General features: G+C 42.0%; 1 protein-coding gene across 3 annotated transcripts in view; it reads left to right on the forward strand.

Moving 5' to 3' along the window:
• The window catches only part of LOC127635303 (partitioning defective 3 homolog), a 605753-nt gene that overhangs the window by 61305 nt on the left and 518610 nt on the right, over positions 1–25838 (forward strand). For all 3 annotated transcript variants that reach the window (XM_052115228.1, XM_052115230.1, XM_052115229.1), the window contains exon 2: positions 21732–21833. In XM_052115228.1, coding sequence (XP_051971188.1) covers positions 21732–21833 — 102 coding nt within the window. The remainder of the gene's footprint in view (positions 1–21731; positions 21834–25838) is intronic.

Consider the following 25838-nt stretch of genomic DNA (forward strand, 5'->3'; position numbering starts at 1 on the left):
TCCGCGATCCGACGCCGCTGTTACGCTCTCCGATGCAGCGGTGATGTCATCATCCAATGCTGGGGAGCTCGAGGGACCGGACGGTAGGCCGTTAAGCGTGACCGCGACTAATCCCGGAGCTCGGACAGAAACAAGCAAGCGTGCCGGGAGGCGGGGGGTTTCGAGGGGTTCACCCGGCTAAACGGAGCCCGCTCATTGTCCCCAGATCGCTTTCATCGCCACGCGGCGCCTCGCCTCAATCCCGTGGGAAGGAGGCGCAGGCGCTGGGGTGGCTGAAGCGGCTTTCTCACTACAAGAGAAAGCCTACGACCGCGAATGCTGTCATGGCTATGTTCTCGCGACTGAAAACATAGACCATTCATAAAAACGCTGCCTGCGCGTGATCGCAACCCAGGAATGCAAGGCAGTTTTTATGACCGCCAGAGGTGGGGAGACATCAACCACATCCAGAAACTACACAGGGCGGAAATATCGCCTTTAAAAAGACGCTGCCCTGAGAAGGACGCTCAACGCCGCTGTGTTTTGCTCTTTAGAGCTAAATTACTCTTTTAGAATAACTCTTTCGAAGTTGTCTGCGCTGTCGAAGCTCCAGGGCAAGAATGCACAGCCGCAGCACGAAGGAGAAAGCCGCTGTTATGCGCCGTCAGATCCAACAGCATGCAGAGCGTCAGAGGATTAACCAGGAACTTGGTGTGTAACTCGCAGCAGAGTTCATGCACGCACCATCGGCTCCGAAGAAATTTTCTGAATGAACTCCCGTATTTGCGCCGATTAAATACCCGTATGTCCGGGGGCGGGACATGCAAATACTGGTTGCCAACTCTCATTGGCCTTTTTTCATAGTCCAGAGGTGAATATCGGCGCTCAAGAGAGACCCCTAGTGTCGCTTCTCTGACACAACGTGGAGAGTGCGACAGAAGGGGAACCAAAGTTTAAAAATGGTATTTGTAGTAAAATCATAGTAACCACAAAATTAACATGGTTACTGTCATGGTTTCTACAGTATTACTGTCGTAAATCAATGGTTAATTGTATCAAAACTATGATTTCTGCCAAGAAAACAATGGTGACATCAGTCATTGTTACTTCAGTTATGGCTACTACAATATTACTATAGTAAAACCATGGTTACTGTATGGCTTCTACAGTAATACTGAATAAAACCATGCTTAGTTTTTGTTAGTGTCCTTAACTAAATTCCTTCCCCCCTAATTACTAACTCAACATTTAACTTAATACATGCATTTATGCTACATGGATCAACATAAAGTGCATTTCATACACAACTCAACATAAATTCAACATTCGTATGTTCTACATCAATATAGAAGGAATAACCTTGCTGTTAAAATGGATCCTAGAAGGAGTAGTTTTAATAATATGTGGAATTCCCACATCTTCATCAATGGACTTGGTCAAAAAAACTTGAACATTGAACTTGGCAATGAACATTCCAAGATCTTTGGTTATTGAACTAGCTCTGAGTTCCTTAAAGATGGAAGGGATTGTGTCTGTGTGCTGTTTCGGGCTCACCTGCGGCTCTGTGTGTGCCGCACGCTATCTATCCTCTGGTAATGTCAGCTTAACCCTCTGAGGTTTGAGGGTGTTTTGGGCCCTGGAGAAGTTTTGACATGCCTTGACATTTGTGCTTTTTTCAGTTGCTTAAAAACATATTAATGGCTAAAGTCTGATAACACTGTATTCAGCACAAACTGGGCTACAATAATATGTGAGCAACATGTGTGTACATGTTTGTATTTTTGAGAAAATAACGTTTATGTTTGGTTTTTGAAAAAAAAAAAAACATTTTAAGTCATTGAAATAAGGTCAAATAACACATACTATACATTTGTCCACAAGCCGTTTTGTAAAGGTTTTATGACCATCGCTGTTGTGATTGACTGCAAGAACGTTCCCAATCAGGAGACTTGAATGACTCTCTATCTTGTATCTTGTTTTATCAGCTTGCCATTTTCAACAGCAGAACTGTGATGTCATCAACTGATTTAACATACTTAAAGACAAAAAAAAACAGGACAGCTTCTCTCTATAGAAAGGTGACCCATGTGAAACAGGCAGAGCATGTCTACAGAGCGATACAGATGCATTAGCGGAGGTTACTGCGCATGTCTATTTGCCGCTTATTTTCTTTGCCAAACTGTATGATCCAGTTTCGTCATTAAACCAGAGATTAACTGTGGTTTGGAATAATGTACAGATTTTGTTGTTTCGGAAGGAAATTGTTACTTTAGTTCACCAAAGTGGGATTCAGCTGATCCCAAAGTATAGTCAGCACATTACTGATGTAAAAAACAGCACCATCACTTTTTGAAAAAAGTCATTTTTGATCAAATCTAGACAGATCCCATTTCCAGCAGCCATCACTACAACACCTTATCCTTGAGTAATTATGCTAAATTGCTAATTTGGTACTAAAAAAATCACTTGCCATTATATCAAACACAGTTGAAAGCTATTTGGTTTGTTAAATGAAGCTTAAAATTGTCCTTGTGTTTTGAGTGCCACAGTATGCAATAGACTGGCATGTCTTAAGGTTAATATTAGGTCAAAAAGGGCAAAACATAAACAGCTTTCTCTAGAAACTCGTCAGTCAATCATTGTTTGAGGAATGAAGGCTATACAATGCGTGAAATTGCCAAAAAACTGAAGATTTCATACAAAGTTGTTCACATCAGTCTTCAAAGACAAAGGACAACTGACTCTAACAAGGACAGAAAGAGATGTGGAAGGCCAGATGTACAACTAAACAAGAGGAAAAGTACATCAGAGACTCTAGTTTGAGAAATAGACACCTCACATGTCTTCAGCTGACAGCTTCATTGAATTCTACCCGCTCAACACCAGTTTCATGTACAACAGTAAAGAGAAGACTCAGGGGTGCAGGCCTTATGGGAAGAATTGCAAAGAAAAAGCCACTTTTGAAACAGAAAAACAAAAAGAAAAGGTTAGAGTGGACAAAAAAACAGACACTGGACAACAGATAATTGGAAAAGAGTGTTATGGATCTTAACCCCATTGAGCTTTTGTGGGATCAGCTAGACTGTAAGGTGCATGAGAAGTGTCCGACAAGACAGTCACATCTATGGCAAGTGCTACAGGTAGTGTGGAGTGAAATGTCACCTGAGTATCTGGAGAAACTGACAGCTAGAATGCAAGGATCTGTCATTGCTGCATGTGGAGTATTTTTTGATGATAACTGTAGTTTAAGAGTAGATAAATACTTTTTGTGATACACACTCCTGTATGGATCTGTAGGTGATTTTAGAGATTATTTATTGACTTTTACAGCTTCTTTTGATATTCCTCCATGATGGACGCTCAACACCCCCTTTAATTTATCTCCTGAAACCCCTTTTAAAAGTGCTACATATACACACATTCTTCCCACCTCCCCAAACCCCAGACTACAGACAGATACATCTCATCTCTAATGCCTTAACTGCTTTAATTATGTATAATTATAGGCTCATTCAATTGGATCCTTATGTGATTTTAAAAGCTCATTGCTGTGGTAATTATCCCAGCATCCTGCTCACATACAGCACATTGTGAGGAGTCCTACTCCATGCTGTCTGAGCAAACTGCTGAGATTACTGTGTGCACAGACATCATTTATTAAACAGCAGTTTTCAAAACATGACATCACACTTACACAATCGCTCCTCTTCAAAAGTCAGGCCAAATCAACAGTCCAAATCGAGAGAATCTCAAGAGAGAGTTCTCTGAATTGGTATGTAAAAAAAAAAAGACATGCATAGCAGAACAATGATTAAAGGAATAGTGCAACCAAGGATACGCTCATTCTGTAATAATTTGTTCACCCTCAGGATGCATTGTTATCTATTTCTCTATTGTTTTTTCAGAGATAAACTTGTAATATACTGAAGCTGGTGTCATGGCGTACTCTTCATCCTGTTGTTTGCAATGGCTCAGAAGTTTTGGATCTGGTGTCTCTTAAATATGCACCAGTACAGCTAGCATGATGTTGGCTTTTGCCCTATGAAAGCCTTTGGCAAACACATTGTAAGTTGAGGCTAAGACCCAAGGCTTAACTCAGCAGCTTTCTTCCCTCTTCATTCTTTCCTCGTTAGTGAAATTGTTGTTCCCTTCATCTTTTCCTGTGTCCTCTGTGAACTCTTCTCTAAACGAAGCCCAGTTTCAGGATGTCAGTGACTGAGCTTAGTGTTTTTATGGGCCTTGTAGCAATGCTTTGTGTCCAATTTCAACAGAATCAAATTTAGGTTAATTTGGTGTTTCAATGGACAAACAGAGTGAATAAGTCAAGTGTTGGGTAACTTGATTCTGTCATTGATATCAGTTATATCAATGACAGAACCAAGTTGAGCCTAAATATTGAAGTGCAGCCTTAGAAACCTTATGATTAAGATTGATTAGTGCTGTTTTTTTTCCTTTCTGATTAACATTTTTTATTGATTCAGACCAATGAAACAGAATCCTCGTTTAACCACCATTATTCCCTTTCCCTTTCCCCCTCCCAACCCCCAACCTCACTCTGACCCTCAACAATATCCCTGTGGTCAAACACACACACCAAAATTATATATATATATATATATATATATATATATATATATATATATATATATATATATATATATATATAATAATCACACACATTTAAAATTACACATCTCTCTCCACGGCCCTTCCCTTGAGCCTTCTAAAAAGCCCAAATAGCTGCCCCATTTTTTAATTAAATAAATCCAAATTGCCCAGCCTTCTATATGACATTTCTTCAAGTGCCCTGCCCATCTATGTGCACCACTCCTGAGGGCGCTCCATCCCCTAAAGATAACTTGTCTGCCGATCATAATACTGGCTAGGACCCAATTTTTTATGTATTTATCCCCTATATTAATGAACGCTCCATCGCCTACAATACAGATTATGGGGCAAAATTACATTTAAGTGTCCAAAACGTCACACATAGAACTCTGAATCCTCAACCAAAAATCTTGGATCTTAACACAGTGTGTCTATAAAGTAACGTAATTCATCCATTAAAAGTATTTCTGAACCCGTACAGCCTAATGTTATCAGAAGAGCTATGGCCCTGAATAACCCCCGCCTGATCTATTTGTATAAGAGATGTTATAACTTTACTTAATCGGTTAGCCAAAATTGTTGACAATATTTTAACATCTAGCTGGATCAGGGAAATTGGACATTAACTCTTACACATGCTTTGATCTTTGTCCTTTTTAAGAATCAGTATGATCCAGGCTTGACGTGTCATGGTTGGTGGAAGCTTTCCATTCTTTACTGATTCAGTTTAAACTTCTAGCAAAAGTTAGAAGTCAGTTCTGTAGCATAAGATGTACAAAATTCAGCCTGTAGGCAAGGCCTTAATTACCCCACCAAGCTCCTCCAAGTTTATTATTATTAGATTTTTTTTGCTCAGTTGTTAGTTTAGGAAGTTCTAATGGTTCCGCAAAGTTTCTAATACCGTCATCTGTAGACATATATGTGGATCTGTAGAGATCAACAATTCTTTAAAAGCATTATTAATATCAATAGCTGAGGTAAATATTTCACCACCAGCAGATTTCTCTGAGGGAATGGTAGAAAAAGACTCTCACTGTTTTATATATCTAGCCAGATGTTTCCCTGCCTTGTCCCCCGACTCAAAGTATGATTGTTTTGCCTTGAATAGCCAAAACTCCACCTTCTGTGACAAAATAGTATTATATGTGTATTTCAATTGGGTCAATTCCCTGAGACCATTAGACAACATTCAGCGCTCTGACTCTTCCTAATTTATCTTTACTCTGTTTGAGACATTTGAATTGTAGATGTTTACTTATCAATGTAATGAATCCCCTGCTCTTACTCAAGCCAGGACTATAAAATACAAATGCCCACCCTATATCTATCCACATTTTTCAGCTTCTTGTGGAGAAAGGCGCATTTCTTGAATAAACACTGTATCATATTTCTTATGCTTAAGAAGAGAAATAAACTTCCTTATTTTTTATGGGGTGTCCCAACCCATTCACATTCCACATGGAGAGAGACAATCCACACATATTAACATCTGACATATTGACATATAAGAAAAAAAATAGATTGTTTGTCAAAACAAGATCATAAAGACCACAGTCCAACATTAGTGCAACCATCAAAACCCAAACTTCCCCCAGAACCAAACAAACAGAAAAAAGAAAAACGTGTCCGTGCACGCCTAAAGAACCCCTGCGACAAATATGCCTGCAGATTACTCAAGTGTGAGATACGGCAAAAGATCATCTATAAAACAAACTCCAGCCTTTAGGCAGAATAAACACAAAGAGGATGTAGATTCATCCATAAAACTGTCCTGAAGCTGCTAGGAGGAACCAGCACACAAAAAAAAATCTTGCAGATTTGTCAAAAGAATGTTCAGTGAGCCAGTCCACTCGGCTGCAACATGACTGCAAACAAATGACTTAATCATTCCAATAATTTTGCAAGAAATACTCCACAAAATAAACTCCAACAAATAGGAGGAATCAGCACAAAGAGCATGTGTATTCATCCATAAAACTGTCCTAAAGGTGTCACTTCACAAAATAAACTCCAGCTGCTAGGCAGAACCATCACAAAAAGAGCAAGTAGATTCTTCAAACAGTCAAGCGAATGGGATGCAACGTGAGTTAAACAAAATGACTTACTCCATTAACTTTATGAAGGACATTGCTTGCTTTGGGCATGCAAATGTTTTACTACCATCCTTAATATCTATTCTCAATTTAGCCAGGAATATCAGAGCAAAAGCAATCTTCCATTGATTTAAATTTCTTGCATTCCTTGAATTGATCACATTTCTCTCTTGTTGAATTTGCAAAGTCTGGGAACAACAAAATGCTGTGGTTTTTCCTTCCTTTACTCCTCGCCTCGCGTAACACATGATGTTTATCAGAAGATCTGCGGAATTTGGCCAGAATTGATCGGGGCCTGCCTCTCTCTGCTGATGGCCGAGCAGGAACCCTGTGAGCTCGCTCGATTTCCAGCTTATGGCCTGCTATGTCGAGCAGATTCGGAAGGAGCCCATCCAGGAATTTCACCATATCCTGTCCCTCTTTGCCCTCAGTAATTCCGACAATATGGACGTTATTCCACCAGCTGTGGTTCTCCATGTCCTCCAACTTCTCCCAGACATGCTCCAAATCCACCTTGGTCGCTGGCGGATTAGCAGATAATTTCCTCTCTGATGACTCCATGTAATCGATCAATTTCTCGACATCTGAAACTCTTGTAACCACCTCAGTGAACTTGGCCTCCAAGGCAGTGTTCGATCAACGTATCGCAGCAAAACCCTCCAAGTCAGCAACGACCTACGTCAGCATTGCCGACATGTTCAACATCTCTCGCCGCATTTCACACACTTCCCCGACTAAGTCGACTCCCAGGCTCGCAGTCTGCTCGAGGGCATCAGCTTAATGTCTTTTTAATTCTCCTCCCAGAACAGTTATAGAACAGAGTGTGTCAAATCTCACTGGTTTATGTCATTAAAAGTGTTAAAACTAGCAAAGTGCGCAGAGCTCGCCGTTCACACATCCGATCCTTGCATGGCATCATGTGACTCCAATTAGTGCTGTTTTTAATGTGTTTTGATCACATGCAAGCAGGCTTTTAAGCTAACATATTTTAAAGTTATAGTTCATCCAGATAGGAAAATTCTGGCATTTCATTTAATTCATTTTCCCATGTAATTTTGAAAAACTGTATGTTTTTTTCTTCTACCTAGTCTCATAGAAGCACGTTAGTTTACCAGCATTTGAACACTAGAGGCACAATAACAATTGGTGTGTCCCAATTGACGCACTATACACTTACAATACACACTACTCAGCCATGTAGATTTTAACATTAATATTTTTTGTTTTAACTATTCATTTTTATCAATAATTCATATACCTTCACTTACAAAGGCATTATAACTAGTACTAGAAGAATAGTAGAGATATGGTCAGTTTAATTGCCAAATTATAGCGAGGGTTGTGTACATTGTGTTTTAGAGTCAGTTTGATGCTTTAAATAGAAAGGAATGGTGAACAAATACACAATACTGATAGAATATGAAATGAAAAGCAAGATTAGGTGGATTCAATGTGTTTACAAATCATTTGTGGTGTGCATTTGAGAATATACAGCACAGAATGTGTGAGAGGGGTGTATTTATAAAAGTTACACAAGTACGGCAACATTAATTGAAATGAAAGGTCATTTTGCACCCTTAACCTGTGCTTTACTAAACAAGTTTCTTGTACAAAAAATTTGTTTTTTAAAGTGTAGATTTAAAATGAATACAATCAAAAGTATTTTGATTTAACAATGACCTCATAACAGCTTTTAAAAGATGCACCATTCACATTAATCTCTCTATTCAGATCTTCCATAACAGGCTGTTTACTGACTAAACCCAAGAATATGAAGTTAAATTGGCATTTGATTCTTGAATAAGCAGCAAGGCAAGTCTCAGCACGGCAGATCTGTCTAGGAAAGTGAATTGTCCGCCTCTTATACAGTGAAGTCTACATCACATTGTGTCCCTTAAGACCTGCGTACAGTGTGTGTCTTCTGTGCTCGTGAAACTTGATGTTGTATGAGTGCTAGTTTTGTCACTTAATTACACTGGTGAACACATGCTCTCTCGAACATGCCTTTACATGCAGACCTATTGGCTATTAATGAGCAATAGGCCTCTGGAAATATATGCTTATCAACACTTTTTGATTACAGTTCTGTGCTTTGTGTGTAATGTTGTCACAGCGTGGTGGTGATAATAGATTAAAGTTAGCAAACAATAAACCGATTCATATATCTCATGGTTGCACAACTGTGTTTTTAGTTTATTAGATACAGATTTAAAGAGTTTCATCTTGATTTATTTAATAAGCTCAAGGCAAGTTAATTAGCACATCACAATTGCACTACCAATTCAACAACATCTGAAATTAAAGTTCTGTATCTAGAATTCACCCAAGATGTTGCTTTGATGTTGGTTAAGGGGCATTCCCAATGAAAGCACTTTGCAGCGACAAGTGACCAAGAGTTTTTGAACTGGAGGTGAAATAGCTTGTAATTATATTATTAAAGTTCAAAACTATGGATGACTTGATATACTTCTAGATGCTTATTATAGTCCAGTCATTCACAAACATCAGTTTAGTGACATCACAAAAGGATTTATTTGCATTTATAACCGCTGTTACAAAATTCCAAAGTAGGTTCTGGTGAGTTACAGTTTTTGTTTAATGCAAGAAGCTGTGTTTTGTACTCAAAACAACGCCTGGATGAAACATGAAAATTAGATTCTTAACTGATATATAAAGGATGAAAAGCTAACATTTTAATTAATCAGAAAGTAATGAATTGTTTAATTATTAAGTCAACAAATGGGTTAACTTTCAGGTGTGAGAGACTGTTAAGCTCTGTAAAGCCAAAGCTGAAAAGGTCCAAAAGAATAATTAGAAATAATGCCAGCAATCATAGATAATTAAATTACTGTTTCTAACTCTTGAATATTCTTCTTCAGACAAGATGTGAGGAACCGACAAACATACTAGTTTAACAACAAGGACTTCCTTTTATTTTAACTGCTTGTTTAATAGCAAAACCAAAAAGGAATAATTTTCATTGGAGGAATTTGCAAGATTAGATATGTACACATGTGCAGATTAATTTTGACTAAGCTTTATGTACATCTGCATTACTCTTTGATTCAAATCATTTCAACACGATCATTCTGTAAATCAACATATTGCTTCTGAATGTTCATGTGCCCTAAAATCATCCCCAAATTCAGCTGAATTACTGACAAGAGCCACCTGTGTTAATACCTTAATTTTGGCATGACCACATGTCGCTCTAGCGCTACTGATTTAGCGCTACTGTTGCACGAGCAACCTCTGTGACACAGGTTCTGGTCCCACTGGAACCAGGAAGTAATTGTGTTCACATGAATAATGAAGAGCATGATTGGGAGGTTGCATTTTCACTCTGAAATCACATTTTCACTCCACTGATGTTTAGAGTTAGGGTTGGGATTAGGGGTGTAGGGTTACTAAAATACGCATTCCTGATTTATTTCAATACAACTCGCTTTTTGTGCCCTCTGTGGATATTTCACCCCGAAACTGGAGCTCACACATTCCCATATGTTACATTATTCAATGAATCGTTAAAAGAATCAGTGAAGTACTCCAGAGTAATAGTTTGGTGTTGCCTCAATGCAGTTATATCACATTATACCTGTATTTTTATGTGTCGCCCCGTCTTTTAGGTATCGCCAGTTCATATAATTTCAGTATAATTGTTTTGAGTTTAAAGGGGACATATGCAAAATCCACTTTTTCATTTTTTTCCCCAGTGTGTGTAGACAACCACAATATATGGTAGAAGACCATCCCCTTGTTACTTTCCTTTCCCCATCAATAATAAACGGTGTCTCCGAATGAGCCATTCAGGTTTGCAGCACCTTATGATATCAAAAGGGGAAAGGTACCACAGCTGGCGAAGAGATCCGCTTGAGTAGCTTAGATCTGCCCTCATTAAAACCTGAGCAAGCATCGTGCAGTCCGCCATATTTATCTCCTCACTAGAGCTGCTTGTGTTAACTTGGACTGCTTCATCATCGATGGTCTACACAAGGTTGGATTTGCTTCAAAGTTAAGGATCAAGGATGGATCCATACAAGCTTGTTGTGAAAACATTGTGCTTTGTGTAATGTAGAAACTAGTCCCTAACTACCTTATTCCATACCAATGAAGCTGTAGCTCTGTTTCGGTTACAATATAAACTGATTGGCATCCTCCACTGTCACATTTGAGTGGTCATGCAATGAAGATTTCCATGTAGTAAAACCGGTCATTATTTCAAAAATGATTATGAAAAGATTATGGATTTTCGACAACTATAGCTGTTTTTCATATTTCATAACTCGACCTTACGTTATGCACAATACAGTAAGATAATTGACTTAGTATGTTCTCTGTGTTATTTATAATTTGTTGTCGCCGGTGTATCCATGGCACCAGTCGGAAAGGCACAGCCCACTTCCAGAAAGGGGTGTGGGGAGCAACAGCTCCTTTGAATTTAAAGCTACAGACACTAAAACAGCCCATTTGGAACAGGTGCACAAATGTAATGCTTGTCATTCTAGTACAACAGGAACAAGTGTCTCCTTGTTCTCAGACAGTTTTGAGACATCTAGTGTCGTAACAGTGGTGGCAGAAATTAGCTCTGTAGTGATTTTATCTGCACTTGAGGAATGTAAAATGACTCATCAGTTGAAAGATGAATTCAGGAAACAATAGAGAATGTGTTTAACCAAAAAAGGTTGCAACCCAAGATCTTGATACTGCATGTTTAACTTTACCTTGCATATACAAAAAAAGTTTTAACACACTTGACAGAAGTTATGCTGTGTTGACAATAATAAATTGTGCCTACATCTGAACACTTTGCTACATGTTCCATGCGTTCATTTATAAAGGGATTATAAATCATTAATATGTGCTTATAACAACATGCATAAAGGGTAACTATACCTTCCAAATAGTTAGCCATTTATAGCTGACATGTAATAAATGCTTAATAACACTTTTTCAGCATTAGTAACCTATGAAAAGATACCTTAACCAACATTAGAAATCTATGAACATAAAGTTCAGTATGGCTTAATGGATATCAGGGTTTATTATATTATATGTGTTGTGAATGAGCATGAAGACATGAAAAGTGTTTTATAGAGGACTTTAGGTAACTAGGACTAGGTAAGTTGTGGCACCACTTCTTTTTGTGACAGGGGAGGCTGTGGCTCAGTTGGTAGAGCAGGTCGGCCACTAATCGCAGGGTTGGCGGTTCAATTCCCAGCCCACATGACTCCACATGCTGAAGCGTCCTTGGGCAAGACACTGAATCCCAAGTTGACCCCACACTAGCGCCTTGCATGGCAGCTCTTCGTCATTGGTGTATGACTGTGAGTGTGTGTGTAAATGGGACACAGTGTAAAGCGCTTTGCTAGCTGATAAGGTTAAAAAAGGCACTATATAAGTGCAGACCATTCACCATCAACGTGACAAGGAAAGTGATGACACAAAAGAATCAAGACATTAAAGTAATTCATATAAACACAAAGTGAACTGTGGTGAACTGTGGTGAAATGACATGATCCCTCCTTTTAATCTCACTTTAATAGTATATTTTGTTACATTGTTACAAATCATTAATTAGGGCATTTTATGTTTAAGATTTAAATAAGTATGCAAATACACTACCGGTATTTATCAAGCATTTTATAACATTTAAGTGAAAATGCTCACTATTTGGCAAACTGTATTGGATGAAAGTCGCCCTTTTTTATGCATGTTGCTGTAACTGCAATGATTTATAATGCATCTTTAAATGAATTATTTGTCATTAATGAACCCCATTATAAACCCTTATTAAAGGGAACATTGATGTAAAGTGTTACCTGATTATCTTTTTAAAAAAAAAAAATTTTTTAATGGTTGAGTTGGAACTGGTGCACCCAACTAAAACTTTGACTAGGCTTCTTATATTTAAGAAGCTAAAATATAAGATTTTGTTCTTTCTGGTCACTACATAATTCATATACATACTTTAATTTGCATTATTTTATAGTTTTGATGAATTTGCTATTATTCTGTAATATAGAAAATACAGTAAGAATAAAGAATGGGTGGTTGTGTTCAAACATGTGACTGGCTGTGCTTTTCCCTAGACGATCAAACATTCAGCTTTAAAAGCAAGGTGTATTTGCACTTTACTCAGGGTAAACCAGCATTCTCTCATGCCTCTTGCCTCGGGTGTGCTGCTCACAATAGGTCTTTGATACAGAAGTTGCTTTAAAGCCATTGAAAGTGTCATGACACATCGCCAACCTCCCTGATGTTGCTAACGAGAAGCTTGTGGTTAGTTTGGAAAAGATTTGTGACTCTTTGTTTGATTCAAATTAGTTTTCTTTATGAGTTAATCTCCATTTTACTGGCATTTTCCCCTGTAAAATGTTTCTGCTTTGACAATGGAACGGCGGTCTGCAGATAACTTATGAACTTACATTTGCTTAGAGCTCATTCAGATCTGAAAAAAAAATGAAATGGAGAAGAAAACACTCATGAAAAGAACAATATTTGAACAAGCACTGCAGCTGGCTGCAGATTTTGTTTCTCTCCTTCCAACTTTGTATACCCTGGATGGAGATGCGCTTCTCGACGTGTATTTGAAGCCAAGATCCTTCAGCTGTTCGTTTGTAGGGAAATAAATGATGCATTGGTGTCCCTTTCTGCTATGATCTCAAACCGTCCTGGAATGTAAACTCCATCCATCATCACATCTCCATTAGGGCTGCAACTAACGATTATTTTGATAATCGATTAATCTAATGATTATTAGAACGATTATTCGACTATTCAGCGATTATTGGATCGATTAATCATTAGCTCTTAGCCGATTATTCAGCTTGTGTCCTGACTTAAAAGGTTGCATTAAATATGCTTACTAAAAATAAAGAGGACAAAATCATCTTTTATAAACACCTCAAAATGACATTCACTGAATTAAAGCAAGAAAATAGTTTTTATACAATTTCATTCAGAAAAAGTATACTATCAAGTCTAAATATCTTATATGCTGCTTCTCAGGTGAATACATCTTTTTACATCATTTTTAGATATTTTAAAATATTTGTATTTTTAATATTATATCCAACATTCTCAGATTTTTTTGTGTGTCTGCAATATAGCTGCTAAAGAAAATGTAGGTTGTTTTAAAAGAGTTTTGCATATTTATATTGGAAAACAAGCCAAAACAAATCAAAAACATATTTTGTTGTCGTGTATAATGGGGTGAAGACTACCCTCTCTCACATTTCTGTTCACTTTAATCCATCTTTAACTCACAAAAAACTCTCTTATTAATAAAGCCGCATATTGCCAATTTTCTTAATGATAAGAAATGCACAGTGACACATATATTATAATTTGATAAGATGTGAGCCATCACGTTATAATCTAGCTGCAGCAAGCATGCGCGCTCGAGGGATGAGCATCCCCGCGACAGTGTGTTCAGTCGGGTGCAGTTTCAATCTCTGCTCCTTAGATCCGGACACTTCACGCAGCTCATAGAAGAGGTACTGACAGTTTGTTATTTACATGATCTGCTTCCATATTATTTGAACTTTAATAAAGCTATAACGCATGACATATAACTGCATTTGAAAGTAACACCGCCTAATTTATGTCTAATTTACAAAGCAACAGTTGGGTTCCAGAAATAAAAATCCTATTCATTTTCCCCAAAGTTAAATAGACTTTTAACAATAATTTATAAATCTTTGTAACCCGCACACACAAACACAAGACGAGACAGTCACAATGTCGGAGAAAACTGCTTTATTCCAACAAAGGCAGGCAACAGTACAAACAGGGCAAATCCAGTGAAGAGGCATCAAAGGGGAGCGTGATGTCGGAGCCGGGGAATCAGAATAGAATGGAGGGGCAAAATCCGGGAGAGAGTGGTCAACGAGAGCGTAGGGGGTCAAAGCCGGGGTAATAACAATAAGAATAACAAGACAGGACTAGTGGGGAGCAAAAGACAGGGGAACAAGGGGAGCTGGCAAGCTAAGAGGAGGACAAGAGGAGTTCAAAACTAGACGAGACTAGCGGGGGGGCAAAGACACGGGAAACTAAATACAATAACCAATGGGTGTGAAACGAATGTGCTGTGATATAAATAGGGGAACTAACGAGCGGTGCAGGTGTAACGAATAAAGGGGTGTTAAGACGAGTACAGGTGAAACTAATGATCTAGTGATTGGGACGAGTGCGGGTGAAACTAATACTGGTGATAGGAGAGCGGGCATGCGAGCCCGAGGAGGGAGACCTGCTAACGAGCATGAGAGCTCGTAGGAGCAAAATGAGCGTGGAAGCTCGAGGGAGCAAAATGAGCGTGCGAGCTCGAGGGGGCGGAACGAGCGTGGAAGCTCGAGGGGGCGGAGCGAGGGAGCGGGGTTCGTGACAGTACTCCCCCCTCTAAAACGGACGGCTCCTGACGGCCGCGCTCGGTTGCGAGGAGCGCGACCTCTGGGAAGTGGTGCTGGACGATCCCAACAAACAAAAAACCCCTGAACAGACAACCCACAAAACACACAAACAAAATTGAGGGCAGTCCAAGGGGTCCATGAGACAGTCCATGGGGTCAATGGGCAGTTTCAAGGCAAGGTCAGGGGGGACAGCGGACAGGTGGGTGGTCAGGAGATCTAGGGGGCAGCCATAGGGCAGAGACTGGGTCAGGGGTTCTGGAAGGCGACTGGAGGACAGGGACTGGGTCCGGGGGTCTGGAAGGTGACCACCGGACAGGAATAGGGTCCGGAGGCCAGGGAAGAGGCCACAGGACAGGAAGGGGGTCAGGAAGTCCGGGCTGAGCCGTGAAAGGCGGTGCCATCAGAGGCGGCACTGTAGGCGGCTCTGGAGGTGGGGTTCTGGAAGGCTCTGGAGGTGGAGCCGAAGGAGGCTTTAGGGGTGAAGGCCTGGAAGGCTCTGGAGGTGGAGCGGAAGGAGGCTTTAGGAGTGAAGGCCTGGAAGGCTCTGGAGGTGGAGCCAAGGGAGGCTTTAGGGGGGTAGGTCTGGAAGGCTCTGGAGGTGGAGGCCTGGAAGGCTCTGGAGGTGGAGCCGAAGGAGGCTTTAGGGGCGAAGGCCTGGAAGGCTCAGGAGGTGGAGCCAATGACGGTGGCGCCGTGGGAGGCTCTAGCGAGGTAGGCCTGGAAGGCTCTGGAGGTGGAGCCAAGGGAGGTGGCGCCATGGGAGGTCCCCGAGGCGACGACCTGGCAGGCTCTGTAGTCTCGGGGGGTAGAGCCGTAGGAGGCCCGAGAGGCGGAGCCATAGAAAGCTCTGGAGTCTTTGGGAGCAGAGCCGTGAGAGGCTCGGGAGGTGGAGCCGTGGGAGGCTCTGGAGGGGGAGCCATAGGAGGCCCGAGAGGCGGAGCCGTAGGAGGCTCTAGTGGCAGAGTCCTGGAAGGCTCGAGAGGCTTGGGGGGCGGAGCCCTGAGAGGCTTGAGAGGAGGAGGAGCCCTGAGAGACTCGGGAGATGAAGCTGTGAGAGGCTTGAGGGGTGGAGCCATGAAAGACTCGAGGGGAGGAGGAGCCCTGAAAGACTCGAGAGGGGAAGCCCTGAGAGGCTTGAGAGAGGGAGGAGCCCTGAGAGACTCGAGAGGCAAAGCCGTGAGAGGCTTGAGGGGTGGAGCCATGAAAGACTCGAGAGCAGGCTGAAGCCGTGAGAGGCTTGAGGGGTGGAGCCCTGAAAGTCTCGAGAGGAGAAGCCCTGAGAGGCTTGGAAGGAGGGGGGGCCCTGAAAGACTCGAGAGGAGAAGCCCTGGGAGGCTTGAGAGGCGGAGCTCTGGGAGGCTCGAGGGGTAGAGCTCTGGGAGGCTCGAGAGACTTGAAAGGCAGAACCCTGGGGGGCTTGGGAGGTAGAGCTCTGGGAGGCTTGGGAGGAGGAGCCTTGAAAGACTCGGGAGGAGAAGCCCTGAGAGGCTTGGAAGGAGGAGCCTTGGGAGGCTCGTGAGGCGGAGGCCGCGAGGGCTCTGAGGGGCGAGCAGAGGCTGGCAGAGCCGTGGAAGACTCTGAGGGCGGAGCAGAGGCTGGCAGAGTCGTGGAAGACTCTGAGGGTGGAGCAGAGCCCGGCAGAGCCGTGGAAGACTCTGAGGGCGGAGCAGAGCTCGGCAGAGCCGTGGAAGACTGAGGGCGGAGTAGAGGTCGGCAGAGTCGTGGAAGACTCTGAGGGCGGAGTAGAGCCCAGCAGAGTCGTGGAAGACTCTGGGGCGGAGCAGAGCCCGGCAGAGTCGTGGAAGACTCTGAGGGAACCTCTGCGGTCTTGAGCACAAGACGAGACTGGGGAGAAGGGGCCCTCTTCTCTGACGTCTTCGGCCAACAGGGGATGTGGCCATGGGGACGGTCGAGGCTACAGGCGCTGGCTCTGGGGCGGTCGAGGCTACAGGCGCTGGCTCGCTGACCGTGGCAGACATGGGCGCTGGCTCATTGGCCGTGGCGGGCAAGGGCGCTGGCTCGTTGGCCGTGGCGGGCATGGGCACTGGCTCGTTGGCCGTGGCGGGCATGGGCACTGGCTCGTTGGCCGTGGCGGGCATGGGCGTTGACTCGCTGGCCGTGCCAGGCTTCGAGGCTGGGGCCGTGACAGGCCTCGGGAATGGGGCCGTGTCGGGCTTCGGGACTGGGGCCGTGACAGGCTTCGGGACTAGGGCCGTGTCAGGCTTCGGGACTAGGGCCGTGTCAGGCTTCGGGACTAGGGCCGGTAAGGCTTGACTAGGGCCGTAGGCTCGACGGGGCCGTAAGGCTTCGGACGGGGCCGTGGTAGGCTTCGGGACGGGGCCGTGGTAGGCTTCGAGACGGGGCCGTGGTAGGCTTCGAGACGGGGCCGTGGTATGGAACGCTGGTTCAGTTTCTGCCTCCCCCACAGTAAACGAGGAACCAGCGTACAGTAGGGCGAGGTCAATAAACTGAGCCAGGTTGAGAGAGCAGCGACCACCAGGCATGAATGATGTGGCTGGCTCATTCAGTCCATATTGAAAAATGTCTTTCAGAGCCACCTCATCAAAATTCACCTGGTTAGCCAGGGCACAAAAATCCACAACATAAGCCTCTAAGGGTTGGCTCCCCTGGCGCAAAACCAAGAGTCGGGCTGCTGGCTCCATAATGTCAAGGGCGGGGTTATGAGTTACATAACCGCTGCCTTGCATGAAAAACCCTTGGTTAGCGTCAGAAGAGCCATAAAACCTCTCCGGGGATGGAGAGCATACGGCGCTCGCGGATGCATGGAGAGCATCAACGGGCTCAGGGGCAGACACAGGTGAAACAGGGTGAAATAAATCAGACATAGCACATACCTGCTGTCCCTGGGCCGCGAGCGCTTGGTCAAGCTTCCAAACAGTAGCTCCTCGCGCTGAATGTGACGTGTACCTCCGCTCTAGTGAGCTGCGCGAATCCTCAGCGCGGGGCATTGTGACTGTCTTCGGTAAGGGTTGGTTATTTTGTAACCCGCACACACAAACACAAGACGAGACAGTCACAATGTCGGAGAAAACTGCTTTATTCCAACAAAGGCAGGCAACAGTACAAACAGGGCAAATCCAGTGAAGAGGCGTCAAAGGGGAGCGTGATGTCGGAGCCGGGGAATCAGAATAGAATGGAGGGGCAAATCCGGGAGAGAGTGGTCAACGAGAGCGTAGGGGGTCAAAGCCGGGGGTAATAAGAATAAGAATAACAAGACGGGACTAGTGGGGAGCAAAAGACAGGGGAACAAGGGGGAGCTGGCAAGCTAAGAGGAGGACAAGAGGAGTTCAAAACTAGATGAGACTAGCGGGGGGGCAAAGACACGGGAAACTAAATACAATAACCAATGGGTGTGAAACGAATGTGCTGTGATATAAATAGGGGAACTAACGAGCGGTGCAAGTGTAACGAATAAAGGGGTGATAAGACGAGTACAGGTGAAACTAATGATCTAGTGATTGGGACGAGTGCGGGTGAAACTAATACTGGTGATAGGAGAGCGGGCATGCGAGCCCGAGGAGGGAGACCTGCTAACGAGCATGAGAGCTCGTAGGAGCAAAACGAGCGTGGAAGCTCGAGGGAGCAAAACGAGCGTGCGAGCTCGAGGAAGCAAAATGAGCGTGCGAGCTCGAGGGGGCGGAACGAGCGTGGAAGCTCGAGGGGGCAGAGCGAGGGAGCGGGTTTCGTGACAATCTTTAAAGGTGCACTCAGTAACTTTTTGCTCATTTCATCTTGGACTTACAGTGGCACCTAGTTGTGTGGATGCATCATCATTTAAAATCAACAGTTTTCAGTTACAGATGCCATTGTGAAATTCACTATTCACAATCAGCCATGATTAATTTAATCCAAGAGTGAAAGTGTCCAATAATAAAGCTACTGAGATTAAGTGAGTATACAGAATCATGTAATGGCAAATGTTCCTGGTTCACACAGAGGAGGAGACGCACACATTATTTTTTAGCTGTGCAGAATGTAATACAGTGAAGAGGAATGCATATTTTATAACCTGTACCCCCAACACTAATCCTAAAACTAAACCTAACATTGGAGTAACAATGCAATGTTAGAGGGGAAAATGCAACCACCGAATCATGCTCGTCACTGATTATGTGAACGTGATTACTTCCTGGTTTCAATGCAGGATCCTAATCAGGGTCTCCCATGCTGCTGACGCAAAGTGTTTCACAGGGGAGGTTAAACACACTGGAGTCGATTCCAAAATGTCTGACAGGAGATGGCACTTATCTGTAAGTCTGCAGAGTGTGGCCAATCCTACAGTACTTGAACTGTCAGAAACAACATGCCGACTTCCTATGTGATAATGTTGAAATTACGGTAAACAAAGTGCAGCAAACAAGCTTTGAAGCTGTCGCTCGCAATCAAGCAATACTTCTGGACATTACAGCTCACACTGGTCTCTAGGCTACATGTATTATTCAGTAGTTTTGGATGCGCAGTTAGAGTCGGTTTGACTGTCTTGTTCAAGTGTGTATGTTTGTGTTTGATCATAACACAATTTACTTCAGTGTCCATGGTTGAGGCCAGATGTGTGTTTGTTTTTCTCTCTCAAGTCAGGTCAAACTAACTACCTCCTCTGCTCCATCTGTCCCTCCTCTTCGTCCTTAATATTTCATCCCTTGTCTTCGCCCTGCCTCTTTTACCTCCTCCCTCAAACCAGCCCTGTGAGCCCTCATTTCATCTCTATTTCTCTCCATCTTTTGGTGATTAACTGGTCCATTGATCTTAATCTGCGTGTTAGTCTCTGAGTTTTAAAGACCTCAGGGAATGTGGGAGGATGAAATGTTGCCCAGCATTGCATGTCGTCTCAGTGCCAAATTTGTTCAAATTTGCTGAATCTTGTTCTGGGGTTTTGGCCAGAAAATGTCTTACAGATAAACTCTGTTAAAACTCTGACGATCTTGTTGATAATTACTTAAGAAATGTTCCTTTAAATGAGTTCATACACAGTATGAATACATGGTTTTTCCTAGTATAACATCAACACAACTTTAAAATGGACAGATTGCAGAAGTTGGGGGTATTTGCTTATACAAACTCTTTCATTTGTTTTTGTTCCTGGCTAGAGGATGATGAGCTCTGATTTCTCCCCAGGCGGCACTAACCATTGGTTGAGACCATTGGTTGAGCCAGAAGTTGCCATGTTGGACCTATAAAACAAACAGGGCAAAGTCTTAAATGCACTTAAAAATACAAACTTCACTTTTAGGGGGGAAGACGGAGAGATAGACAGAGGACGTTAGATAAGAAGACTCACAAGCTAAAGATCACTCATGATTATCCTCGTCAACTGGCCTACATAGACTGCCAGTCTATGACTGCACTGTAGTCAGCAGAGATTTGCAATCCATCGGTGTACGACCCCGATTTTTCCCATTTTCATCTTCGTCGTCATCTCTCTTTGAAGCTCTTCCAGGGTCTGTGTGTGCCAAGCTGATTGTGGGTTGCTCAGCTGTGCCCATTTATGAGATTACAGTGGTTCAGATGAGTTCACTCAGGACACAAAGTCAAGCTCAGAAAAAATATCAGCAAAACTGGCTGCATACTTGGTGGACACTAATATTGTATGGATATATCAGCCTCTTGCCTGGATTTGTTAACATTTAAGCATGCTCTGCATACAATTTCATCTTGATAGCAGCTGTTATGAGCATTTGGAATGTTTGATTTATGTTATTTGCTGTCAAATTTAAATATGTGTATGTGAGCCAGGCTTATATCATTCCATACTGGCTCTAAATGTTCCAAAATCTAGTGAGCTGCCTACTTATACATCATTTTAAGGCAACATTGGAGCATTTAGTATGCACGGAGTATGCAAGATATATACAGCGATAATCCATAACATTAAAACCACCTGCCTAATATTGTGTAGGTCCCCCTTCTGTTGCCAAAACAACTCCAACACACATCTCAGTATAGCATTCAGAGATTATATTCTTCTCACCTCAATTGTACAGAGCGGTTATCTGAGTCAGTTCAAACTCATCTGGCCATTCTCTGTTGTCCTCTCTTATCAACAAGGCGTTTCCATCTACAGAACTGCTGCTCAATGAAACCATTTTAAGTAAATTCTAGAGACTGTTGTGTGAAAATCTCAGGAGATCAGTTATAGAAATACTCAAACCAGCCGGTCTGACACCAAACAATCATCCATGCGATTATCTAATCAGCCAATCATGTGACAGCAGTGCAGTGAATAAAATCATATAGATATGGGTCAGGAGCTTCAGTTAATGTTCACATCAATCATCAGAATGGGGAGAAATGTTGTGGCAGGACGGAGGGCGGGGCTGGGTCGTGATCATACACACTCGGTCCCGTATTAGGCTAATCAAGCCTCTGAGGTTTAAAGGCCGACTGCAGAGTATCATGCGGGAGAGAGAGACCGTTAGCGGACATGTTAAATGTGATCTAAGTGATTTGGACCTTGGCATGATTGTTTGGTTTCAGATGGGCTGGTTTGAGTATTTCTGTAACTGCTGATCTCCTGGGTATATATATATATATATATATATATATATATGTAGACTGTATATGTGTGTTAAAAGTTCCTGTCGTTATCTTATCAACATGCTTACATCATACTCTCTTTTTTCAGGACCCAGGCTACTGGATTCAAGTTCATCGGTTAGAACATGGAGACGGGGGCATTTTGGATCTGGATGACGTGCTGTGTGACGTAGTTGACGACAAAGACAGGGTGAGTCATTAGTGTGTATAAATATTTTGTTGTTCATGGGGAGATGCTGATCTCTAATATTTTATGAAATATGGAGTAGCTTACTGTTTTACTTTGTAAGAAGTATGCTGGCTTCCCATTGCAAAGTCTATAAGTTGTTTCTTGATAAAAGGCTGACAAAAAGTTTTATGTAACAAAAGCTAGCCTATATACTGTAGAGTTCAAAATATACCAAATATCCAGATAAAATATTCATGTGTTCCACCCCCGTTTGAGGGTGATAGCACCTCACTCTCGCTGTCGGACGTGTATTTTCTTAACTTGTTGTTATGGTTATTACATCTGCCTGCCTGTATCTTTTCACTAAGCTTGGGAATGGCTAGGAACCTCAGCAATGCTATTGGAGTTATATCATCACCTCTTCCTTAAATGTTCCATTAGCAAAGGCCAAAATGACAGTGCGATTGTGTGTGACTTGTCTCATTGTGTAACGTTCATAACAACCTCTCAGTTTCATTCACACACTGTTTCAGAGAACCTCATGTCAAATACTGCAGTGCTCAAGGAATGCCATGAAAAGCATCAGGATGCCGTAATGGCAGTGGAATTTGGGAAATGTACCTCACTCAGAGTCATTGGTCTTGTATGACCCTGACTTGAGCACTGTGAATAATGGATGATCTCAATTTTGCCAAAAGATTTGTCCCGTTTTGTTTATTTGTAGTTTGTTCTTTAGCGTTGGTCCTAGTGTCATCAAGCTCTGAAAAATTGTGTTTAGCCAATAAAGTGTTTAGCCAGCAAGCTAATTAGCTTGTCTGTTCTTGCTGGGCTCTTGTGGTCTCATCATGTCTCGCTCGCAAGAGCAGCTTTTGTTCCTGGTGATTTATAATTGTCCGCTCAGCAAGAACCGCTAATACATGTTAGCTTAATTAGTAAACAACACATTCTGACTCCGCTTGTGGTTTGACCACTTGTTCAAATCCATATTTTGCAAGGTTAAACTAGCACTATATTAGTAGGAGAGCGCTGTTATGATATCGCCATTGATGCATGAAGGAACACACTACCGGGGCTGCTTAAGCCCAAAGTATACTTCGTCAGATGTGAGCACTAGGCTTCTGTTTACAGGTCAAATGATGCAAATTCCATCAACAGAAATCTTACTTTAAAAGTTGCTAGTTTCAAACTTGCCACAAATTTGCTGTAAATTTGACACTCATTATTTTCACATGCATTTGAGCTTGTGATTCGCCACATATGTTGGATGAATGGACCATTTGCAGCAAGTTTGCAGCAAAGCTCATTTGCATGTGAAAATTATCTGTGGCAAATTTGCAGAAAGTTTACGGTAAATTTGCCATGAATTCTTGGTTTTTGTACGTGTGAACATGTGCTGGCTGATTTATCTAACCGTACGTGCTCTGAATGTGCAGTATGCACATAAGCCTGGAATCATTAGCACTTATTAGTTAGTCCACAAGGTGGCAACATTCATAGTTTAGCCATTGCTGTCACGAAGAATCGCTGCTAAACTTTAGGTGACCTGTGTGAACGTCAAGAGCGCGTGTGTGAGGAGTTCAGGAGAAACATACATTTGTAAAACTCGAGCCTGATGGAATATAAAAGCATCTTTATGGGTCTAAAGTCCTGAAGATAAATGGTCCAGTATCTCAAAGCAGTCGTAGCACTTACGCGCAAACCGCCTTTATCTGCGCGCACTGTCAAATTAACTTTGAATGTACGCAGAGGCTAAATGTTTGAATTAAAACTGAAGTGTACTTTGGGCTAACAGCCAACTGCCCAGTTGTGCAACAACAAAATAAAACATCCCACTCAAAAACAGGCCCTTCTTTGGTCCAGTCTTGAAGACTTTGACCACGTACATTTTGATTGGACCCTTGTGAGGGGTAATGTACATCAATCAGATGGACAGTATTGCAATGTAAATCCTGACAGAACCCTGAAGCAACTCAAGAGTCATCATACAAGCAAGTGTTTCGAGTGCTGTTGGTCTGAATATCAACACGGCTCTGATTTGGCTATAGGCATGAGGCCACAGGCCAAGTAAATAATATTGAATAACTTACATTTCAGACATAAATTGGCTAGTTAGTTTTGTGCATTTCTTCTCCGCTTGCGAAAATCACTTAAACTGCGTGCTGCTTCAGTTGAGAACATGCACAACAAGCAGCCATGTAACATTTGTGAAGACAAGCAAGCGTACAGGTTTGTGTTTGAGTGTCTTGAGAGCTGGTGCTCATCTTGGAAGTGGTGTGCTTTATATTGTGCTGGTGCCATGGTAACATCTCTGCCAGGACGTGGAGTCAGACGTCTACATCTGTGGCACTGCTGTGAGAGATACCCCGAGAGAGCCACATTACACCTTCCTCCCTGTTCACACCCTCCAGTGTTCTTTCATCTTCGCTTTCCCTTCATCCCTCTCCCCTACATTCATCTGTTTCACTTTCTCTTTGCCCTTTCTTTCTTTTTCACCCTTGTTCTCTGCAGACATGTTTTATTAAGCACCCTAAGCATTTTGTTCCTGAACCTTGCATCATCTCTTTTGTCCCCCTACAATCTCCAGATCTCTAGATTATTTATTCACTGCTGTTTGGTCCTCTGAGGTTCGAAGCCCGCACTTGGCGACATGCATTTCTCATGTTGTGGATAAGATTTGAATATTGTTATATGCTGTGCACTCGATGAACTGAGCATAAGTAGCTTTGCGTCTTTGTGTTTTTATTTGATTTTCAGTTCTCAATGTATGTACTTGACCTTGTGTAGTTGAATGAACAATAAGGTTATTGAAGTATCCAGTTACGTCTGTTGTCATTTCGCGTATACGTGTTTCGAAGGTGCACTTGTAATTAGCATAAAGTCATGATTTTTCAAATTTATACAACGCCTGAAAGTGTCTGATAATGGGCTACTGAGATAAAGTGAGTTATATTTGACTGGTCATGTGATCTCAACATGGAATGCACCAAGAAGGGGAACATTCCTATGTGGAATAAAAGAGCTTTTTCTTGGTTACTGATATGACTGAAGTCACATCTGTACTATTGATTTCTTGAGGTGTAAAACAATCCCCTTTAAAAGTGTGGTCAGGCCATGTAATAATAACCACTAGTAAATTTGTACAAATCAGTCATTTCCTATGCCTGAATCAGAGGAGCCCCCTGTCTGTCATGAGATATCATTACAGTTCTTAATAGTGTTTTTTTCAGATCATTCTTGCTTTGTGAAATAACAATAACCAAACTTATATCATGCTATTGATGTACAGGAGTCTGCAAGAACAATATGCAAAGTCAAAGGGCCATAATATTTCATTGCCTCTTTATATTGCAATGCTTTGTTCAGTTTTATACCTGAACTCCATAGTTCATTCAGGAATACCTGGCGTGACATGTCTTGACAAGCCATTTTGAATGTATAGAAGCATGGATAATATTTGTGCATGAGTAATATTGGATGCTTTATGATACATTTATGGTGCATTTTGTCATTTTTGCTGCTCAATAACCAATAGCTTTTATTGCATGTCACAGCCATGTACCACAATTTGCTTTCTATTGTTAGTCAGAGGCAGGTAACATTATTGGGAGGGAACATTCTCACTCTAGAGGGCATTTGATTGGACAAAACTCCAATTTTGTTTTCTAGCATGTAATATTTGATACATGATTTTCTAAAGCTTTAACATCATCAACATGATTAATTATTTGTTGAAAAAACTTGTTGCATACAATGCGCTAGATGTACCCTATCTTCTAGTGAATTATCCTTTCTCTCAGGAAGTAGAAGTTCTTGTAAAGTTATTTCCAAAATGGCCACCTTTGTATTGAGATGCACATGTATTTTTGCCATGAAATCTTTGCTGATTTAAAAAAAACAGTAACAGTAATGTTCATAATGGAACTGATAAATTAAAAAATAATATTTACTGGATTTAAACAATTTTTGCTTAATATAATGTATATTATATTTTTGTAAGTTAATTTGAAAATGTATCAAATATGATAC

The sequence above is a fragment of the Xyrauchen texanus genome, chromosome 42, assembly GCF_025860055.1.
Source record: "Xyrauchen texanus isolate HMW12.3.18 chromosome 42, RBS_HiC_50CHRs, whole genome shotgun sequence".
In the NCBI taxonomy this organism is placed as follows: domain Eukaryota; kingdom Metazoa; phylum Chordata; class Actinopteri; order Cypriniformes; family Catostomidae; genus Xyrauchen; species Xyrauchen texanus.